At 40.1% G+C, this 19,077-nt stretch overlaps 1 protein-coding gene across 2 annotated transcripts in view; it reads left to right on the top strand.

Moving 5' to 3' along the window:
- RELN (reelin) overlaps nucleotides 1-19,077 on the top strand; it is a 555,021-nt gene that overhangs the window by 441,101 nt on the left and 94,843 nt on the right. For both annotated transcript variants that reach the window (XM_081535825.1, XM_081535826.1), the window contains exons 29-32: nucleotides 6,235-6,392; nucleotides 7,598-7,805; nucleotides 8,981-9,057; nucleotides 18,882-19,040. In XM_081535825.1, the coding sequence (XP_081391951.1) occupies nucleotides 6,235-6,392; nucleotides 7,598-7,805; nucleotides 8,981-9,057; nucleotides 18,882-19,040 (602 nt within the window). The remainder of the gene's footprint in view (nucleotides 1-6,234; nucleotides 6,393-7,597; nucleotides 7,806-8,980; nucleotides 9,058-18,881; nucleotides 19,041-19,077) is intronic.

The raw sequence follows: 19,077 nt of genomic DNA, 5'->3' as shown, positions 1-19,077 counted from the left end.
TCTATGGGAGTGGTTTATTTATAATGTTTGTAGAGACCATTCTGTCTATAATCTTTCACCTAATTGATCACCAGATTTACTTCTAGCTGGATATCCTGGTTGTGTTCTCTGCCTCCCTTGTTATTATATATGCCTACCTTCAGAAACTGCACCATAGATTTCGGTATGCAGACTTCTCAGATAGGTAAGAAACTTATATGGTCAGGATATATATGTTTCTGTGGTAATTTACTAAACTTTGGAACAAAATCTTTAAATACCAACTATTCCAAGAAAGAATTCATCAGTCATTGGATCTAAGATCAACTTATAAGTAATGTTTTTTGTCTTTACATGCCAGTGTACTTTGTTGTGTAGCAAAGAGACTCAAATGACTTGGTTTGTGCCAGAGTTGATGAGTTGACCTTCTTTAGTGAAATTTAATAATTTGACTTGCATTCTGCTCTAGTTAGGATACAGGTCTAGCTACTATAAAAGCAAAATAAATTCAAATGCTTAACAAGGCTTAAACAAGATAGAAATCCATTCTTTATTGCATAATAGTCCAAAGGTGAGAAGTTCAAAACTGACAGGGTATCTCTGCCATTCTGAATACACAACTTCTATCTCTGGATCCAAGGCAGCTATTCTAGACCTTGTTACCTCTCAACCAGTGGAAGGAAAATAATCAGGAATGCATAGGTGCATTACTTTTAAAAAACTATCATTAGTCCTTTTTCATATCCCTCAGTAGAGCCTAGGATAATATTTGTACAGTTGCCTATTGCTGTGCAACATTCCTCTCCAAAACATAGTGGCTTAAGACAGCAGTGGCTTATTATTTCTCATGGTTTTATGGAATTGATTGGATAGTTCTTCTGCTTGTCTCTCTAAGCTTTATAATGTAGCTTTGTTCAATTGGTAGGTTGATTAGTGTCTGGGATTAGTAGGACCTTTCTCTCTATGTGGTTTTCATCCCAGTATTCATAACAGTATCCACAGTTGGGTGGTTCCAGCGTTAGGAAAAAACAAAAGTAGAAGCTGCCCGGCCCTATCTTACTGCCACATCCTAGGGGTCAAAGCAAGTCACAAGGCAAGTCTAGATACAGAGAGTGAGAAAACAGACTCCTCTTTTTGAGAGGAAGTGCAGAAAAGTCTTATAGGAAGAAGATATACATAAGGTGTGATGCATGTGAAAGTGAAAGTTGCTCAGTTATGTCCAACTCTTTGTGACCCCATGGACTATACAGCCCATGGAATTCTCTAAGCCAGAATACTGGAGTGAGTAACCTTTCCCTTCTCCAGGGGATCTTCCCAACCCAGGGATCGAACCCAGGTCTCCCGCATTGCAGGTGGATTCTTTACAACAGCTGAACCACCAGGAAAACCCAAGAACACTGGAGTGGGTAGCCTATCCGTTCTCCAGAAGATCTTCCCAACCCAGGATTCAAACCGGGATCTCTTGCAATGCAGGTTGATTCTTTACCAACTGAGCTACCAGGCATTGTTGTAACAACCTAACATAGTTTGTCCTAGCCCTATGATTCACATCTGTTCCCCAGGAAAACACACTCACTTTCCTCCCAAGACTCTCAAAGGCTTGTCCCATCATAGCATCAGGCTCTAAGTCACTTATCTCATGTCAAGGTTCCCTGGATATGACTCACAGATCTATGAACTGAAAAAAAAAAAAAAAAGAGAGAGAGTTATCTACCCCACCCCTACCCAACATACAACAGTGAGATAAGATAAACATAATATAATAATAATATATATAACAACATAATAAACACTGCTCACTCAAGAAAATGAAAAGAGTGGGAAGCACATAGCAACCACTGGTTGACCAGAATTCTGAAAGCCAACAAGATAGCTCTTACTAGGGTTCCCTTCTCTACGAGCAATGCCCAGGATAAGAAAGTTTGACAGTTTTGCTCCTTGTGAGTAGTTCTCTAATCTTTTGTTCTTCTCAGCTGTTGGTTCTACTCTATAGGCTTCATCCTCTGAGACATCTTTCCTTTTCCATAAGGACACATCTGCCTTTGCAGCTAAATAGCCCTTTCATCCTGCTTATTGCCCATCTCAAACTGGGCATTGTAACATTGCAGCCCTTGTAATCCTCACCCCCACCACTGCCCTTCTCTCCCCATGTTTTTCTGAAACTGTTCAGTTCAGTTGCTCAGTCGTGTCCCACTCTTTGCAACACCATGGACCGCAGCATGCCAGGCCTCCCTGTCCATCACCAACTCCTGAAGTTTACTCAAACTCATGTCCATTGAGTCAGTGATGCCATCCAACCATCTCGTCCTCTGCCATCCCATTCTCCTCCTGCCTTCAGTCTTTCCCAGCATGAGAGTATTTTCAAATGAGTCAGTTCTTTGCATCAGGTGGCCAAAGTATTGGAGTTTCAGCTTCAACATCAGTCTTTCCAATGAACACTCAGGACTGGTTTCCTTTAGGATGGACTGGTTGGATCTCCTTGCAGTCCAAGGGACTCTCAAGAGTCTTCTCCAACACCACAATTCAAAAGCATCAATTTTTCGGTGTTCAGCTTTCTTTATAGTCCAACTCTCACATCCATACACGACTACTAGAAAAACGATAGCCTTGACTAGATGGACCTTTGTTGGCAAAGTAATGTCTCTGCTTTTTAATATGCTGTCTAGGTTGGTCATAACTTTTCTTCCAATGAGCAAGTGTCTTTTAATTTCATGGCTGCAGTCACCATCTGCAGTGATTTTGGAGCCCAGAAAAATAAAGTCAGCCACTGTTTCCACTGTTTCCCCATATATTTTCCATGAAGTGATGGGACCAGATGTCATGATCTTAGTTTTCTGAATGTTGAGCTTTAAGCCAGCTTTTCACTTTCCTCTTTCACCTTCATCAAGAGGCTCTTTAGTTCTTCGCTTTCTGCCGTAAGGGTGGTGTCATCTGTGTATCTGAGGTTATTGATATTTCTCCCGGCAATCTTGATTCCAGCTTGTGTTTCATCCAGTCCAGCATTTCTCATGATGTACTCTGCATATAAGTTAAATGAGCAGGGTGACAATATACAGCCTTGACATACTCCTTTCCCAATTTGGAACCGTCTGTTGTTCCATGTCCAGTTCTAACTGTTGCTTCCTGACCTGCATACAGATTTCTCAAGAGGCAAGTCAAATGGTCTGGTATTCCCATTTCTTTAAGAATTTCCTACAGTTTGTTGTGATCCACAGAGTCACAGGCTTTGGCATAGTCAATAAAGCAGAAATAGATGTTTTTCTGAAACTCTCTTGCTTTTTTGATAATCCAGCGGATGTTGGCAATTTGATCTCTGGTTCCTCTGCCTTTTCTAAATCCAGCTTGAACATCTGGAAGTTCATGGTTCACGTACTGCTGAAGCTGGGCTTGGAGAATTTGGGGCGTTACTTTACTAGTGTGTGAAACGAGTGCAATTGTGCAGTAGTTTGAGCATTCTTTGGCATTGTCTTTCTTTGGGATTGGAATGAAAACTGACCTTTTCTGGTTTTCTGAAACTGTGGCCCAACCTTATCTCTTCCAAATAGACAAGTGCAACATGTCATGAAGCTGGGGAGCATAGGGGGGTAAATATTTGCTATAGTGACTAGAATACCAGGATGTTGGAAGGCATCACTTTGAAAGTAGTCCATAGAATCAGGAGCCAAGGAACACAATGCTGGTGTGATACCCCAAAGCCAGATAATATAGAGTTGAATCTGAAACTGCAGTTAGTTTGATGCTGAGTAGAATCACCCAGTTGGTAAAGCCACGTCTGAGAAATAAGAAAAGGCTATCCTTAGTATCACAAAATGAGCCAATATTTTGAGGCTTCCAATTTATCAATATTTTCTTAGACCTCAGCTTTTGGAAGACAAAATCTTGTTCATTAGGATCTGGCTTCCTGGTTTGTTTGAATACTATCCAACTTGCTCGGGATGGCAGTTGTGATGGAGAGCTCTCTACTACAGAATAGTAAATATGTTCCTGCTACAACCCAAGCAAATGAGCTGTTGTTTCTTTTGCAGTATGTTAAACTCACATATCTCCAGATGCAGTGTTGGAAAGCTGAGAATTCTAAGTGAAAATTGTTAAAATTTGGAACCATTTTGCCACAAGGCAACATGCTTATAATAGTTACTAGAACATTGTTCTTTTACAAATAATTTGAAGCTGATTTTCTCAAAGGAACAGTTTGTGCTCATGTTAATTCTCTTGGTTCTTGCCTACAGAGGAGGGACATGGGTGGTGGTAAATATGTGCTGGTACCTCCCTGCTGACTGTCATCCCCAACCATACAGCCACTCAGCCTGCTCTTGGCTCCCTATGCCAAATGCAGAAAGTCAGCATCTCTGGGGAGGGATAGAAACGCAGCTGCTTAATATTCTGCCCAGTGTCTTCTCCACCACTACACATCACAAGACAAGCCGGTGCACAGGCTCTTACCTTCCTGGTTTAAGTGGCAGATGCAATACCCCTCTGAAGTGTGGTGGGCCGAAGGACAGGGGTAGAAACTGGTTCTCCAGGTCACTTAGGCATCCTCTGAACAAAGATGACAATTGGGAAGGGAGTAAAGAGAGAGTGTGTTATCTTCTACTACCTTATCTGGAACATGCAGGACAAAGGGGAATTTTGCTTTCTGAGGGGCAGAAATTATAGATCTATGTTTCTCTGGGTTCTATTATATAAACTTAAACAGAAAAGGCAAGTTTGACTTTAATTAAAAAAGACTTCTACCAGGGAATCGAAGTGTTTCTTGTTTATCATAGATGTACAGCCTATCTTTTGGAAGGGGCACAGAGACCTTACCATTTTATTACAAACAATTGGCAAAAGATGCTTTTCACCAATTCCATTTATTTCCTTTAAAAGGAAAAATATCTTCACAGGCTAAATAATATTACAACTCCATTGGGAGGAGTTTTCCTAAAGCCCATGGCTTTACAACCATACTTTCTTTTTTCTTTTCATTTTTTGGTTTTGCTTTGTTTTGCTAATATTCAATTCTGTTGTCTTTTGCCTTAAAAAATAAGACCAATACATTTTGAATTAACCTCAAAGGAAATAAAAGATGCATTCACCTTCCTTTTGACACATTGAAAAATGTGTTAAGACTTGCATTAATAGAAATTAATCACTGAAAAACTTTTTAAAGCTAGTAAACAACATCGTTGGCTACATTTGTAAATTTGACAAATGTAGATAACTTAAAATAATGAAGAAAAAAGCCAGGGTTATGGTTCAGTGTGGCCAAATCACATAGTTATTTGAAGAGCCAGAAAGAAATGTACTCTGATACTGCTATATTATTTTCATAATAATAGAGGAAAAAAGGAACCATCTTTATCTACAATTATCTTTGATAATCTTCGTTAATCTTTAAGATTCTTTACTCTTCTTTACTTAGAGACTGAATTCACTCAAAAAAATCTATAAATAATGGCAGCATAATTAATTGGTATTTAGATAGTCTAATCTATCTTCCCTCTTTAATGTTAGTAGAACTGAGAAGGAAGAGATGTTTTCTTGTTATGAAGTTATAGATGTAGGTGAGTTTCCATGTATTTGAAAGGAAAAGAGATGTGTTGAAAGGATTGGAAAGATTAGAAAGCGACTGGGACAAGTTTTAGTTTGGCAGCCTCAAAACTTATGGGGGAAATAGGACTGGGTGGTAGCCCAGGTCACTGGTGTTCCAGGGTTTCGAAGCACTGGGACCAGGTCCCTCTTTTGTTTGTTGGCAGTTGCCTGCCAGTGTTCGTTGGCAGCCCAGCTGGTTGCTAAGTTTGTAGAATAAGCATCTTGGAGACTTCAAGACGAGAAGTGAAGAAGGCAAGGAAGGCAACAGGTGAGAATAGAGCTGTCAGTACAAACTTGACTGTTTCCTACCAGAATCATGCAAATGGCAGAGCCAGAGTCCCCTTATTTGTCGTAACAAAGTACATTCTATTTGATGGTTTCAAAGATTCCCAAATATCCTCTTAAATATGCAAGAAAAAAAAAAAAAAAAGCTATGTTTCTGGCCATCAGAATCATTTTTATCTGAAATCCTCCTGATCTTTAAACATTTATGCTGAAGAAAATATCAGGAAGTTTTGAGAAATATTTGAGAGAGACACTTTTGAAGGTTAAGTGTCCAATAAAATGAACATGACTTCCAAATAAATATATAGTTCTTGAGTTTTTCTGAACTGTTCTGTATTTCAGTGCTTTGGTATGAGACATTGGTACAAGAAACACGTGTGCTGTTTTTCCCAACAGTAAGACCAGATTCCGATGGATCCAGGAGAGCAGCTCCCAGAAGAACGTGCCTCCTTTTGGTTTGGATGGCGTATACATATCAGAGCCTTGTCCAAGTTACTGCAGTGGCCATGGGGACTGCGTTTCAGGGGTGTGTTTCTGTGACTTGGGGTACACCGGTAAGACTGCAGACATGTCTGATGATTTGTTTGTAAAATATTCATCTCTGAGTACTATCTTTTATGATACTTCTTCCAAGGAAATAGATTCTTAAGTATTTATTCTTAAGTCCTAAAATTATAGAAATTTGTAACCTAGGCAAATGAGTTGCTGAGATATTTTGTAGTTTTGAGCTGCCTAAGAAGGAAAAGCATGATAACACATATTTCATCCCTTAAGTATATTCATTTACTAATAATAGTGATAATAATTAACATTATTTGAGTCCCTACTTCATGCCAAGCACTACAGTAGGTGTTTTTTATTTCACCTCATTTAATTCATGCAACAAATAACCCTATAACATAGTACTGTCGTTGTCCCTGTTTACACTTGAGGAAACAGACACAAAGACACACAGTAACTGTCCCAAGGTCACACAGCTAAGAGTTGCTAGAGCTCAGCTTTAATCCCTGGCAGCCAAGCTCTTAAGCATTAGGCTTCCTGTGCTCTTTACATTGCTTTTATACAAAGTGTAATTTTATACATTTAAAGTGAAAGTCAACTTATGAAATGATAAATGCAAGACTGCCAAACAAAAACTTAACAAGAGAAGTATTTTTTGACCACAATCACCCTTAGATGTTGCTACAAGCAAAAGTAAAAGGGAAGCTGAGATTAAAGAGTAAAATGGGAGAAACTATTATAAGCTTCATAATCTTTTTATAGAATTTTTCCTGGAATTAACTTCAAAGGATCCTTCCCAGCTTTTCAGTGCTCTGCTCTTCATCTGGCACGTGACCAAAGACAAACATATGTTCTGTACAGAGTGCTGTCACTCGTAGTTTCAGGGTGTTTTTCTCTTAAATCTGGGATAAACTCCCCATATTGATCCTCTAATACAAGGACAACAAATGAGCAAATTTTGTTTGTGGACAAAATCTTATATCTCAGTTTACACAAATCCTCTGGTTAACAAAAATCATGAAACTGTGTGGTTCCCTCGGTGTTTGTGTTTAAAATTTTAAAATAATAGAAGCAGAATACTGTTTTGATGATAGTAGTGATGACTGTATTTCAGGCAGATGATTGAGGTTTAAATTTTCATGTGGTTTCTTTCCCCTAACATCTATGGCAATGTCTCCTTTGCCCACACACTAATGTACCTTCTAATGTTTCATGATTTTAACAAAACCTGTCTCCTCTGTATTTCTTTTCTCGGAAGCCACACAAGGAACATGTGTGTCTATTGTCCCTAATCCCAGTGAGATGTTCGATAGGTTTGAGGGGAAGCTCAGCCCGCTGTGGTACAAGATAACCGGAGGCCAGGTTGGAACGGGCTGTGGAACACTTAATGATGGCAAGTCTCTCTACTTCAGTGGCCCTGGAAAAAGGGAAGCGAGGACTGTCCCTCTGGACACCAGGAATATCAGGTAAGTAGTTAACTGGTCACTTCTCCATGAACATAGTATTTACCTTGCTGTGTGATCTAACCTACAACACAGTTCTTTTCAGAGTTTACATAGTAATGTTTCTCTACATAGATTCTGATATATAAAAATGAAGCATAACTTTATAATAAAATAGGTTCTGCAAAACTTATACTCCAATTCATTAATCAGCATACAGTCATCACCAAGGCCTGTGTATCTAATATATGTCAGCTTGGTTTTCTAAAGTTCTCTGTTATTATGAAGACTATTTGATATTAATTTTAATATTGCCAGGAGAAACAAAGAATTTTTTGCAACTTTGAATTCTGTGTCCAAAAATGTGGTGCCCCATTTATCTAAGTTTATTTGTATTCACTTATTGAAAACTGTTCGAGAAATGTAAAATACCTACACTGACATCTACTGGTACTATAAATAAGTGCTTAGTTTTAAGGGCAAATGAAATAGTAGCACACCTAAAATATAACTGTGCTTCTTTAGTTTTAATCATAGTATTTTAGAATTGGAAGAAAGGAAGCTAAAGAAATGTTTGAAGCTTTTAGAGTTTCTTCTCACTAAAATCTGGGTTCTGTGTCATATGTTTTCTACCTTCAGTCTCTTTCCCCTTCCTTCTGAGTCCTTCTCACAGAGCTAACCCTGTCATGTAGGTTAGTTTATAGTGACTGAGGCATAGATTACATCACACTAACTGAGAGACAGCTGTGAAAAATTAAACCATCTGAGTTTAAATCCATAGTATAAGTAATTGTCTGGCCCTAAACAAATATAACATTCAAGTTTTTAATGTTAGATTTTTCTTCCTGAGTTTCCAAGGATAGTATCATCTCAATTTAAAGGAATTCCATTTCAGTGATTTCATTAAATTGCATCAGACTGTCACAGTGAAATGAAGTTAAATTGTTTCCTTTTGTTTAAATCATTATTCCAAAATAAAATTAATGGTCATATCAATTAACTTTTCTGAATGGTTATAGAATTAGCCTACTATCTAATCTATGTAGTTTCTGCTTGTCATATGCCCTTTGTGTTTAAAAATAGTACCTAAGAATTACAGGAGTTTTACTTTTTACTGTGTCAAAATACAGAAGGCTAGATGTCTTCTGAACTCATGTTTTTAAGTAAACTGAGATGTTTTGGGTTTTTTTTCCCCCCAGACTCGTTCAGTTTTATATACAAATTGGAAGCAAAACTTCAGGGATTACCTGCATCAAACCAAGAGCTAGAAATGAAGGTAAGCTGCTATATTTCCATAAAAACTACAGTTACTCCTAGCAAAGTAGTTCTTTCTCCTCCCAAAGTTTGGCTGAAATTTTGTAAACTGATTTGCTGTTCAGTTGCTCAGTCATGTCCGACTCTTTGCGACCCCACGGACTGCAGCACACCAGCTTTCCCTGTCCTTCATCATCTCTGGGAGTTTGCTCAAACTCATGTCCATTGAGTCGGTGATGCCATCCAACCATTTCATCCTCTGTCATCCCCTTCTCCTCCTGCCTTCAATCTTTCCCAGCATCAGTGTCTTTCCTAATGAGTCAGCTCTTTGCATCAGGTGGTCAAAGTATTGGAGCTTCAGCTTCAGCATAAGTCCTTTCAGTGAATATTTAGGGTTGATTTCCTTTAGGATTGACTAGGACTCTCAAGAGTCTTCTCCAAAACCACAGCTCAAAAGCATCAGTTCTTCAGTGCTCAACCTTCTTATTGGTCCAACTCTCACATCCATACTTGACTACTGGAAAAACCATAGCTTTGACTAGATAGACCTTTGTCAGCAAAGTAATGTGTCTGCTTTTAATATGCTGTCTAGGTTTGTCATAGCTTTTCTTCCAAGGAGCAAGCATTTTTTCATTTCATGGCTGCAGTCACCATCTGAAGTGATTTTGGAGCCCAAAAAATTAAAGTCAGCCACTGTTTCCATTGTTTCCCCATCCATTTGCCATGAAATGATGGGACTGGATGCCATGATCTTTGTTTTCTGAATGTTGAGTTTTAAGCCAACTTTTTCACTCTCCTCTTTCACCTTCATCAAGAGGCTCTTTAGTTCTTCTTCACTTTCTGCCATAAGGGTGGTGTCATCTGTGTATCTGAGGTTATTGACATTACTCCCGGCAATCTTGATTCCAGCTTATGCTTCATCCAGCCTGGCATTTCGCGTGATGTACTCTGCATATAAGTTAAATAAGCAGGGTGACAATATACACTCTTGATATACTCCTTTTCCAATTTGGAACCAGTCTGTTGTTCCATGTCCAGTTCTAACTGTTGCTTGTTGACCTACATACAGGTTTCACAGGAGGCAGGTAACGTGGTCTGGTACTCCCATCGCTTGAAGAATTTTCCACGTTTTGTTGTGATCCACACAGTCAAAGGCTTTGGCATAGTCAGTGAAGGAGAAGCAGATGTTTTTTCTGGAATTCTCTTGTTTTTTTGATGATCCAACAGATGCTGGCAATTTGATCTCTGGTTCCTCTGCCTTTTCTAAATCCAGTTTGAACATCTGGTAGTTCTCAGTACACATACTGTTGAACCCTAGCTTGGAGAATTTTGAGCATTACTTTACTAGCATGTGAAAGGAGTACAATTGTGCAGTAGTTTGAACATTCTTTGTAAACGGATACACTACCCTAAATCATTCCTTCTCCTCTCCATCACTAAACGGGTAACTGCAGAGAGCCTTAGCCTCTCAGTTTCCTTATCCAGATCCTTAAGCCTAGAAACATACTTGTTTTAGGGAAATCTCTTCCTTTATAGGAGTTCCCTGGTGGCACTAATGGTAAAGAACCCGTCTGCCAATGCAGGGGACATAAGAGGTGTTGGTTCAACCCCTGGGTCAGGAAGATCCCCTGGAGGAGGACATGGCAACCCACTCTGGTATTCTTGCATGGAGAATCCCATGAACAGAGGACCCTGGCGGAATACAGTCCATAGGCTCGTAAAGAATCAGACATGACTGAAGCGACATAGCACACACACACATTCCTTTATAACTTGACACAAGGAGAAAACAAAATTGCAGAGACTTTTACATTCAGAACTGTAGGGGACTAGGAATTTCTTTGCATAGGGTATTACTGATTGCAGATCATACACTGCTTCCTGCCCGTAAACAAATCCTTTGGTAGAAGGAGCAGTTGTTGGTAATAATAAATATGAATTTTTACTGAGCAGTTATATATGCAAAGGCACTGTTCCAGGTGTTCTATCTGTTAATGCACTTAATCCTCACCATACCCCTTTGCCATAGGTATTATAATTTATACCATTTTACAGATGTAGATGTTGGGGCACAGGGAGAACAAATAACTTACTCAAGATCGCGCTCTCAGTAAGTGGACGAGCAGAGATTCAGACCACTAGAGCCTATGCCTCTCTCCTTCCCCAGAACCCTATTCTATCCACACCATCTTCTGCCTCCATAATTCAGTGCTGAAAGAAATGCAAAACACTTCAAGTATACATAGTTGGCCTTCAGTTGCTAAACAGCTACGATAGGATTCCTTAAGGGACCCTACCTTTGAGTTGGTTCCTGGCACAAAATCCATAAGCTTTTCAGATGGATCCTCCTCCAAGCTTTGGTCTCATGAAAAGCATGTGAAGAATTTTGTAGCTTTCAAGTTTGTTATTGTCTCAGGCATGACTATGTAAAACATATTGGCTTAAACACTACAGGACCCGTTAGTCAGTAGAGCTATCGATAGCTCTGTTCATCAGTTCTAAATGTCCTTGGCCTTATCATCAGTAACTGAAAGTTTCCTTGACTTTTTCTAAGTATCTCAGTACAGTTAGTCTAGTAATTATCCAGATCATCTATTCATTGAATCAGCAGTCTAGAAACTTGTATAGACTATTTTGTATTTCCCGGTCTCTTTGACAAGTGTTTATTAAGAATCTGCTCTAAGCTAGGCGCTGTTCTAGGTTTCATGGATACAGTGTCACCAAAAGACAGATGCATCAGTCTTGATGAGCTAGGTTATGCTACAGTGACAGACAACCCTCAATCTCTGTGGGTTAAAACATAAGGTTTGTCCTCATGGGTCATCTGAGGTTCTCATCCAGCACCCAGGATAATGAAGCAGCTGCTGGGTAGCTTCCGGGTGTTGCCATCCATGGGGCAGAAGGAAAGAGCGCATGTGGTAAAGGGGACGAGAAATGCAAATTACCATGTAGCAGGATGCGAAGAACCAGTGTGGCAGTAATGAGCACAGCAGACAGAAGCCCTACCCTTAAGAGAACTTATATTGTAGTAAGAGTAGTCAGAACATCAAGAATAAAAGAAATGAGCAGGATGTTAGATTGATGGGCTAGATAGAAATAAATAAGCTGATGAGATGGAAAGTAAACTTATGCTGGGAAAGATGCTGATTTCAATAGAGTGATCTCGGAGTGAACTTACTGAGAAAGTGACATTTAAATTGAAATCTAAAGGGTGAAAGTGTTAGTTGCTCAATCGTGTCCGACTCTTTGCGACCCCGTGGACTGTAGCCCGCCAGGCTCCTCTTTCCATGGGATTTCCCAGGCCAGAATACTGGAGTGGGTAGTCATTCCCTTCTTTAAGAGTCCTTCCTGACCTGGGGATCGAACCTGGGTCTCCTCCATTGCAGGCAGATTCTTTACTATCTGAGCCACCAGGAAAAGGCTTCCCAGTAGCTCAACAGTAAAGAATCCGCCAGCAATGCAGGAGACACAGGAGACTGGTTCCATGCCTGGGTTGGGAAGATCCCCTGGAGGATCAAATGGCAACCCCCCTCAGTATTCTTGCCTGGGAAATCCCATGGACAGAGGAACCTGGTGAGCTGCAGTCCAGTTCAGTTCCTATGACAGGCTGCAGTCCATAGGATCGCAAAGAGCCAGACACAACTGAGCACACACACTACGGGTGAAAAGAAGCCAGAACAGAAAGAGCTAGGCAAGTTTTCCAGTCAGAAGAAACAACAAAGGCCATGAGGTGGAAAAGAGTTGTGGTGTTGGAGGAACAGAAAGAAGGCCAGGTGGCCTGGGGCTCGTTAAGGTTTAGGAGTGCTGGGGAGAAGGAGGAGAGGGACAGAGCCAGGTCACACAGAGCCTTGCTGGCCATGGAACATAGGTGGGATTGGAATCCACTGTATTGGAAACAACTGAAGACTTTTAGGTCAAGCAGTGACATAACCTTATTTAAATTTTTATAGGATCACTCTACAGAAACAATATGTAGTTTAAAACAAGAGTATCTCTAGAGCACATTCTCCACCCACATGGAAACAGGAGCTTTGAGGGATGCAAAGGTAGAGGGAGTTCTGTCCCAGGATCTTCCTTACTGACTGGAGAGGTGGAGAACCTGAATGTTGTCTTTAAGCCTTGTGATAAAATTGCTATTTAAAAGTAGTTCATGGTTGGAACATGAAGCAACTGTGTGCATGCGCATATGTGCATGACTCTTGTGAAAATTACAAATCCATACCCCTGTTAGTATATGAGGGGGAAAAAGAAACTGACCAGAGTATAATGGAAAGTATCCACTTACTGACCTGAGGCTGTCCTCTACTTTAACCTCTGATTACAAATGCTCTTGTCTGCCTTCTGGGACTTTTTCCCTTTAGGAACACAACTTATTCTCAACAACCCTGAGCCATTTTCTTGAACTCACTGCTGCCTGTGTAATTTACATCCCACAGGCATTTCTCAGCCTTTTATTGAAAACTGGTTGTTAAAATGTAAATCTGCCTAAATCCTTGAACAAATCTCTTCCAGTGATAAAAGTAAAGATTTTCTGCACACTCAAGCTGAAGCCTCAATTTACATATTTGGAATTAAAATCAAAATTAGGCTATTTTCAGTAATACTGGGAAGAATGAGGATGGAGTTGTCATTTTAAAAGGGGAATGTTTTATGTTCCTTAAATATTTGGTAGTTGAGCTAAAAGGGCTTGGTTTATTCTGATGGACAGTGTTTAGATGACACAGCTAAAGAGGCTCAGTTCAGTTCAGTCACTCAGTCATGTCCAGCTCTTTGCAACACCATGGACTGCAGCACACCAGGCTTCCCTGTTCATCACCAACTCCCGGAGTTTGCTCAAACTCATGCCCATTGAGTCAGTGATGCCATCCAACCATCTCATCCTCTGTCATCCCCTTCTTTTCCTGCCTTCACTCTTTCCCAGCATCAGAGTATTTTCTAATGAGTCAGTACTTTACATAAGGTGGCCAAAGTATTGAAGTTTCAGCTTCAGCATTAGTCCTTCCAATGAATATTCAGGGTTGATTTCCTTTAGTATTGACTGGTTTGATCTCCTTGCTGTCCAAGGGACTCTCAAGAGTCTTCTCCAACACCACAGTTCAAAAGCATTAATTCTTCAGTGCTCAACCTTCTTTATGGTCCAACTCTCACATCCATACATGACTACTGTAAAAACCATAGCTTTGACTAGGTAGACCTTCCTCAGCAAAGTAATGTGTCTGCTTTTTAATATGCTGTCTAGGTTTGTCATAGCTTTTCTTCCAAGAAGCAAGCGTTTTTTCATTTCATGACTGCATCACCATCTGCAGTGATTTTGGAGCCCAAGAAAAAGAGGCCCAGAGATTGATAAAAAAAATAAATAGATAGATAGAGATACTGCTGTTTCCCTTTCTTGCATTTCTCTGTTCTTTGATACTTACCTGAGAGGCATTCCATTGACCTGAAGAATTGGGGGCCTCCTCTCTGCAGATCTTGCAGTTGCCTTCAGGTGTATGTGACAGTCCTAAAAAACCTAATGTGGAGAAAGGCAGCAGGCAGAAACCAACTGGAGCAGGGACCACTTGAGCCATAATTCTCATATTCTCATATACATCTGAATCCTTTCAGTTCAGTTCAGTTCAGTTGCTCAGTCGTGTCCGACTCTTTGCTACACCATGGACTACAGCATGCCAGGCCTCCCTGTCTATCACCAACTCCCGGAGTTTACTCAAACTCATGTCCACTGAGTCGGTCATGCCATCCAACCATCTCATCCTCTGTCATCCCCTTCTCCTCCCACCTTCAATCTTTCCCAGCATGAGGGTCTTTTCAAATGAGTCAGTTCTTTGCATCAGGTGGCCAAAGTATTGGAGTTTCAGCATCAGTCCTTCCAATGAATATCCAGGACTGATTTCCTTTAGGATGGACTGGTTGGATCTCCTTGCTATCCAAGGGACTCTCAAGAGTCTTCTCCAACACCACGTTTCAAAAGCATCGATTCTTCAGCACTCAGCTTTCTTTATGGTCCAACTCTCACATCCATACATGACTACTGGAAAATCCATAGCCTTGACTAAATGGGCCTTTGTTGGCAAAATAATGTCTCTGCTTCTTAATAAGCTGTCTAGGTTGGTCATAACTTTTCTTCCAAGGAGCAAGTGTCTTTTAATTTCATGGCTGCAACCACCATCTGCAGTGATTTTGGAGCCCAAAAAGTTTAAAGTCTGTCCCTGTTTCCACTGTTTCCCCATCTATTTGCCACGAAGTATGGGACCAGATGCCATGAAAGTATGGGACCAGGTGTCATGATCTTAGTTTTCTGAATGTTGAGCTTTAAGCCAACTTTTTTACTCTCCTCTTTCACTTTCATCAAGAGGCTTTTTAGTTCTTCGCTTTTGCCATAAAGGTGATGTCATCTGTGTATCTAAGGTTATTGATATTTCTCCCAGCAATCTTTATTCCGGCTTGTGCTTCATCCAGCCCAGCATTTCTCATGATGTACTCTGCATATAAGTTAAATAAGCAGGGTTACAATATACAGCCTTGACGTACTCCTTTTCCTATTTCGAACCAGTCTGTTGTTTCATGTCCAGTTCTAACTGTTGCTTCTTGACCTGCATACAGATTTCTCAAGAGGCAAGTCAGGTGGTCTGGTATTCCCATTTATTTAAGAATTGTCCGCAGTTTGTTGGGATACACATAGTCTAAGGCTTTAGTGTAGTCAATAAAGCAGAAGTAGATATTTTTCTGGAACTCTCTTGCTTTTTCAATGATCCAACAGATGTTGGCAATTTGATCTCTGGTTTTTCTGCCTTTTCTAAAACCAGCTTGAACATCTGGAAGTTCACGGTTCACATACTGTTGAAGCCTGACATTACTTTGCATAATTTTGAGCATTACTTTGCTAGCGTGTGAGATGAGTGCAATTGCGTAATAGTTTGAGCATTCTTTGTCGTTGCCTTTCTTTGGGATTGAATGAAAACTGACCTTTTCCAGTTCTGTGGCCACTGCTGAGTTTTCCAAATTTCCTGGCATATTGAGTACAGCACTTTCACAGCATCATCTTTTAGAATTTGAACTAGCTCAACTGGAATTCCATCACTTCCACTAGCTTTGTTCGTAGTGATGCTTCCTAAGGCCCACTTGACTTCGCATACCAGGATGTCTGGCTCTAGGTGAGTGATCACACCATTGTGATTATCTGGGTCTTTTTTGTACAGTTCTTCTGTATATTCTTGCCACCTCTTAATATCTTCTGCTTCTGTTAGAATCCTTTAGGAGGCTTTAAAATGCAGATTCTGTTTCAATAGGACTGGGGTGGTATGCTGCATAACAAAATATTCCCAACTGAGTGGTCTAAGGCAACGTCCGTTATCTTCCAGTTTCTGTGAGGCAAGAATTCAGGTTGTGGCACAGGACCTCTCCTGAGGTTGCACACAAAGTAAAAGCCAGGAGCAGTGCATTCATCTGAAGAACCAACCAGGGCTGGAGGATCTCTTTCCAAGATGCTCACTTATCTGGCTGTTGGCAAGAGGCCAGTTTCTTTCAGTGAACTTGTCCACAGGCTCTTTGTGTGTCCTTACAGAGAGAGAGAGAGAGGGAGGAGAGTGCAGACGCCTGTTAGAGCCTCATCTCAGAAGTCACACAATGTCTCTTCTACCATACTTTGTCTAACAGTAGCAAGTTACTAGGTCTAGCCACTCTAAAAAAGAGGCGAATTAAGCTTCACTTTCTGATGGGAGCAATGTCAAACAGTTTGTGGAGATGGTTCAAAAACTTCACGGGTGGAACCTGTTCCCAGATGATGCAGGTGCTGATCCTTGGACCAGACTTTGAGTAGAAGGTGCTAAAGGACCACCAGTGAGATTTTAGTCTCATGATGCCTTATTTTTGGTACCATATCTACTTTCCAAATAGGTCTTCCCAGATAAATATCTAAATTATTTATTCATTCTCACTTGCTCTCTCTCATGTTACAAATATCAACCATATCAAACAAATTTATGTCCACAAGAAAACTATGTTTTGAGCAAGCAACAAGGGTTGGAGACTGGAGTTTTGTCAGACTCTCCTCATCTTGATTAGAATAAAGATGAGAAAGAGCCTCCCTTCAATTTTCTTCAGAAACCTTGATGTGATTCTCTCTCTTCTGCAATGCATGGGTCTGACTTCCACCCACTGAAGCTCCAGCTGCCCATGTCTACACCCATATACAACATAGTGTCTCCCCACAGAGTTCCTATTCTTTGAGCTGCTTTTATTCTCTCATCAAACACAATGATTTCTTCTATTTTAAATATGGTAGCATTAATTCTCTTGAGATTTCTTTTACATATTAGACATTATTATTCCTGACATCACCCCTTGTCAGATGTAGTGATGATAATTCCATGTAATATCAATTAACCTTAAAAGGCGTTCTTTTTATCATATATTTTATCATATTATTTCTTGAAACAATTTTACTAAACTCTTTGCTATGCAATACAACACAGGGATTGAGATATTCTGCTTAGTTAATAATGAGGAAACTAAAAACATATTATATGGACCATGGATTATTTTTCCAGAAAGAATGAGGGAACATGGCATTGTAGCTCAGATGGTAAAGAATCTGCCTACAATGCAGGCGATCCTGGTTCAGTCCCTGGGTTGGGAAGATCCCCTGGAGCAGGAAATGGCAACCCACTCCAGTATTTTGCCTGGAGAATTCCATGGACAAAGGAGCCTGGCAGGTTACAGTCCATGGGGTCACAAAGAATCGGACATGACTGAGTGACTTTCACTACTACTACTAGAAAGATTGAGCTATAATAAAATTAATATAACAAATACAAATTTACTAGACATAATTTATGTGAATATTCAGATAGCACTTCAGTATCACCAGTCATAATTTTGAATATACAGTGCCAGTCTTAGGAACAGTTATGGACTAGGCAGTTAGATAGATGCCAAGAAAGCCCTCTGCCCTTCCCATCAAATAGAATATATATTTTTTAATTATTTGCTAATGATATATATATGTATATATATATATTCTGTTGATTCCTACCATTTCATCATTAGCGGTTTTTTCCTTTGCATTCAACATTACCCTTCCCCTGTGTCCTCTTTTAAAATAAAAAATGTTTCTGGGAAAGGTAGGAGGAATCGCACATGAAGTATCTTAAACTTTCATGTGTATTTCCCTAAATCACACCTCTCTGGTGATAGGCAGAGGGAGATGGGGCAGAAGAGATACGTGAAGGGGAGAAGGTGAACAGAGAGAGGAAGGTCAGAGTAACATCAGAGCGGAGTGAGTTCTTCTGCTTTGCTAGGTAATAATTTGTCTTTATTCAGTCTTCAGTGACCAAGATCTGACAGAGTATCAAGTGCCTGTAAAAGTGTCCTTCTGCTTAAGAGAATTTCAGATTGACCTGTGCTTTCTATCTGGTGCATCAGCGGCAAAGATCCCTTCTTGATATTGTGCTGGGAGATTGAGATATTCCTTCTGAGTATATAATAATGATATGAGACTTTGTACAGTTCAGGACAGAATCTAAAATTCAAATACATAATCTGAAGTGCATTTTTATGTCCCCCTTACCAACCTCCTCATTGCTCATACAAAGCTGAGTGGTCTTTAAAAGAGCTTATGTATTTTTTCCCCCATTTCCTAGGAGTTGATGCATTAGAAACTGTCAAGAAATTGATGAGCCTTCAGGTCTACTAATTCATTCCTTGGAAGTTAGACAAATGTGCCCTCATTCTATGAGATGCAATTTGAAGTTTCTAGTACAGTCTTGCCACTTAAAATAATACTGTTCCTTGCCTTTTTTGCCTCTAGGGAAGCTGTCCAAGTAACTGGATTTATGTCTTTTAACACAGGGCTTATTGTTCAGTATTCAAATGACAATGGGATACTCTGGCATTTGCTTCGAGAGTTGGACTTCATGTCATTTCTGGAACCACAGATCATTTCCATCGACCTTCCACGAGAGGCAAAGACACCTGCTACAGCTTTTCGATGGTGGCAGCCCCAACATGGCAAGTAGTGACTCACCCCGACTTTCCTGGTAGCATT

The sequence above is a fragment of the Giraffa tippelskirchi genome, chromosome 10, assembly GCF_054371585.1.
Source record: "Giraffa tippelskirchi isolate mGirTip1 chromosome 10, T2T-mGirTip1v1.2.pri, whole genome shotgun sequence".
Classification (NCBI taxonomy): domain Eukaryota; kingdom Metazoa; phylum Chordata; class Mammalia; order Artiodactyla; family Giraffidae; genus Giraffa; species Giraffa tippelskirchi.
The sequence above is the reverse complement of the archived record's forward strand: the minus strand, read 5'-3'. Positions and strand labels throughout refer to the sequence as shown.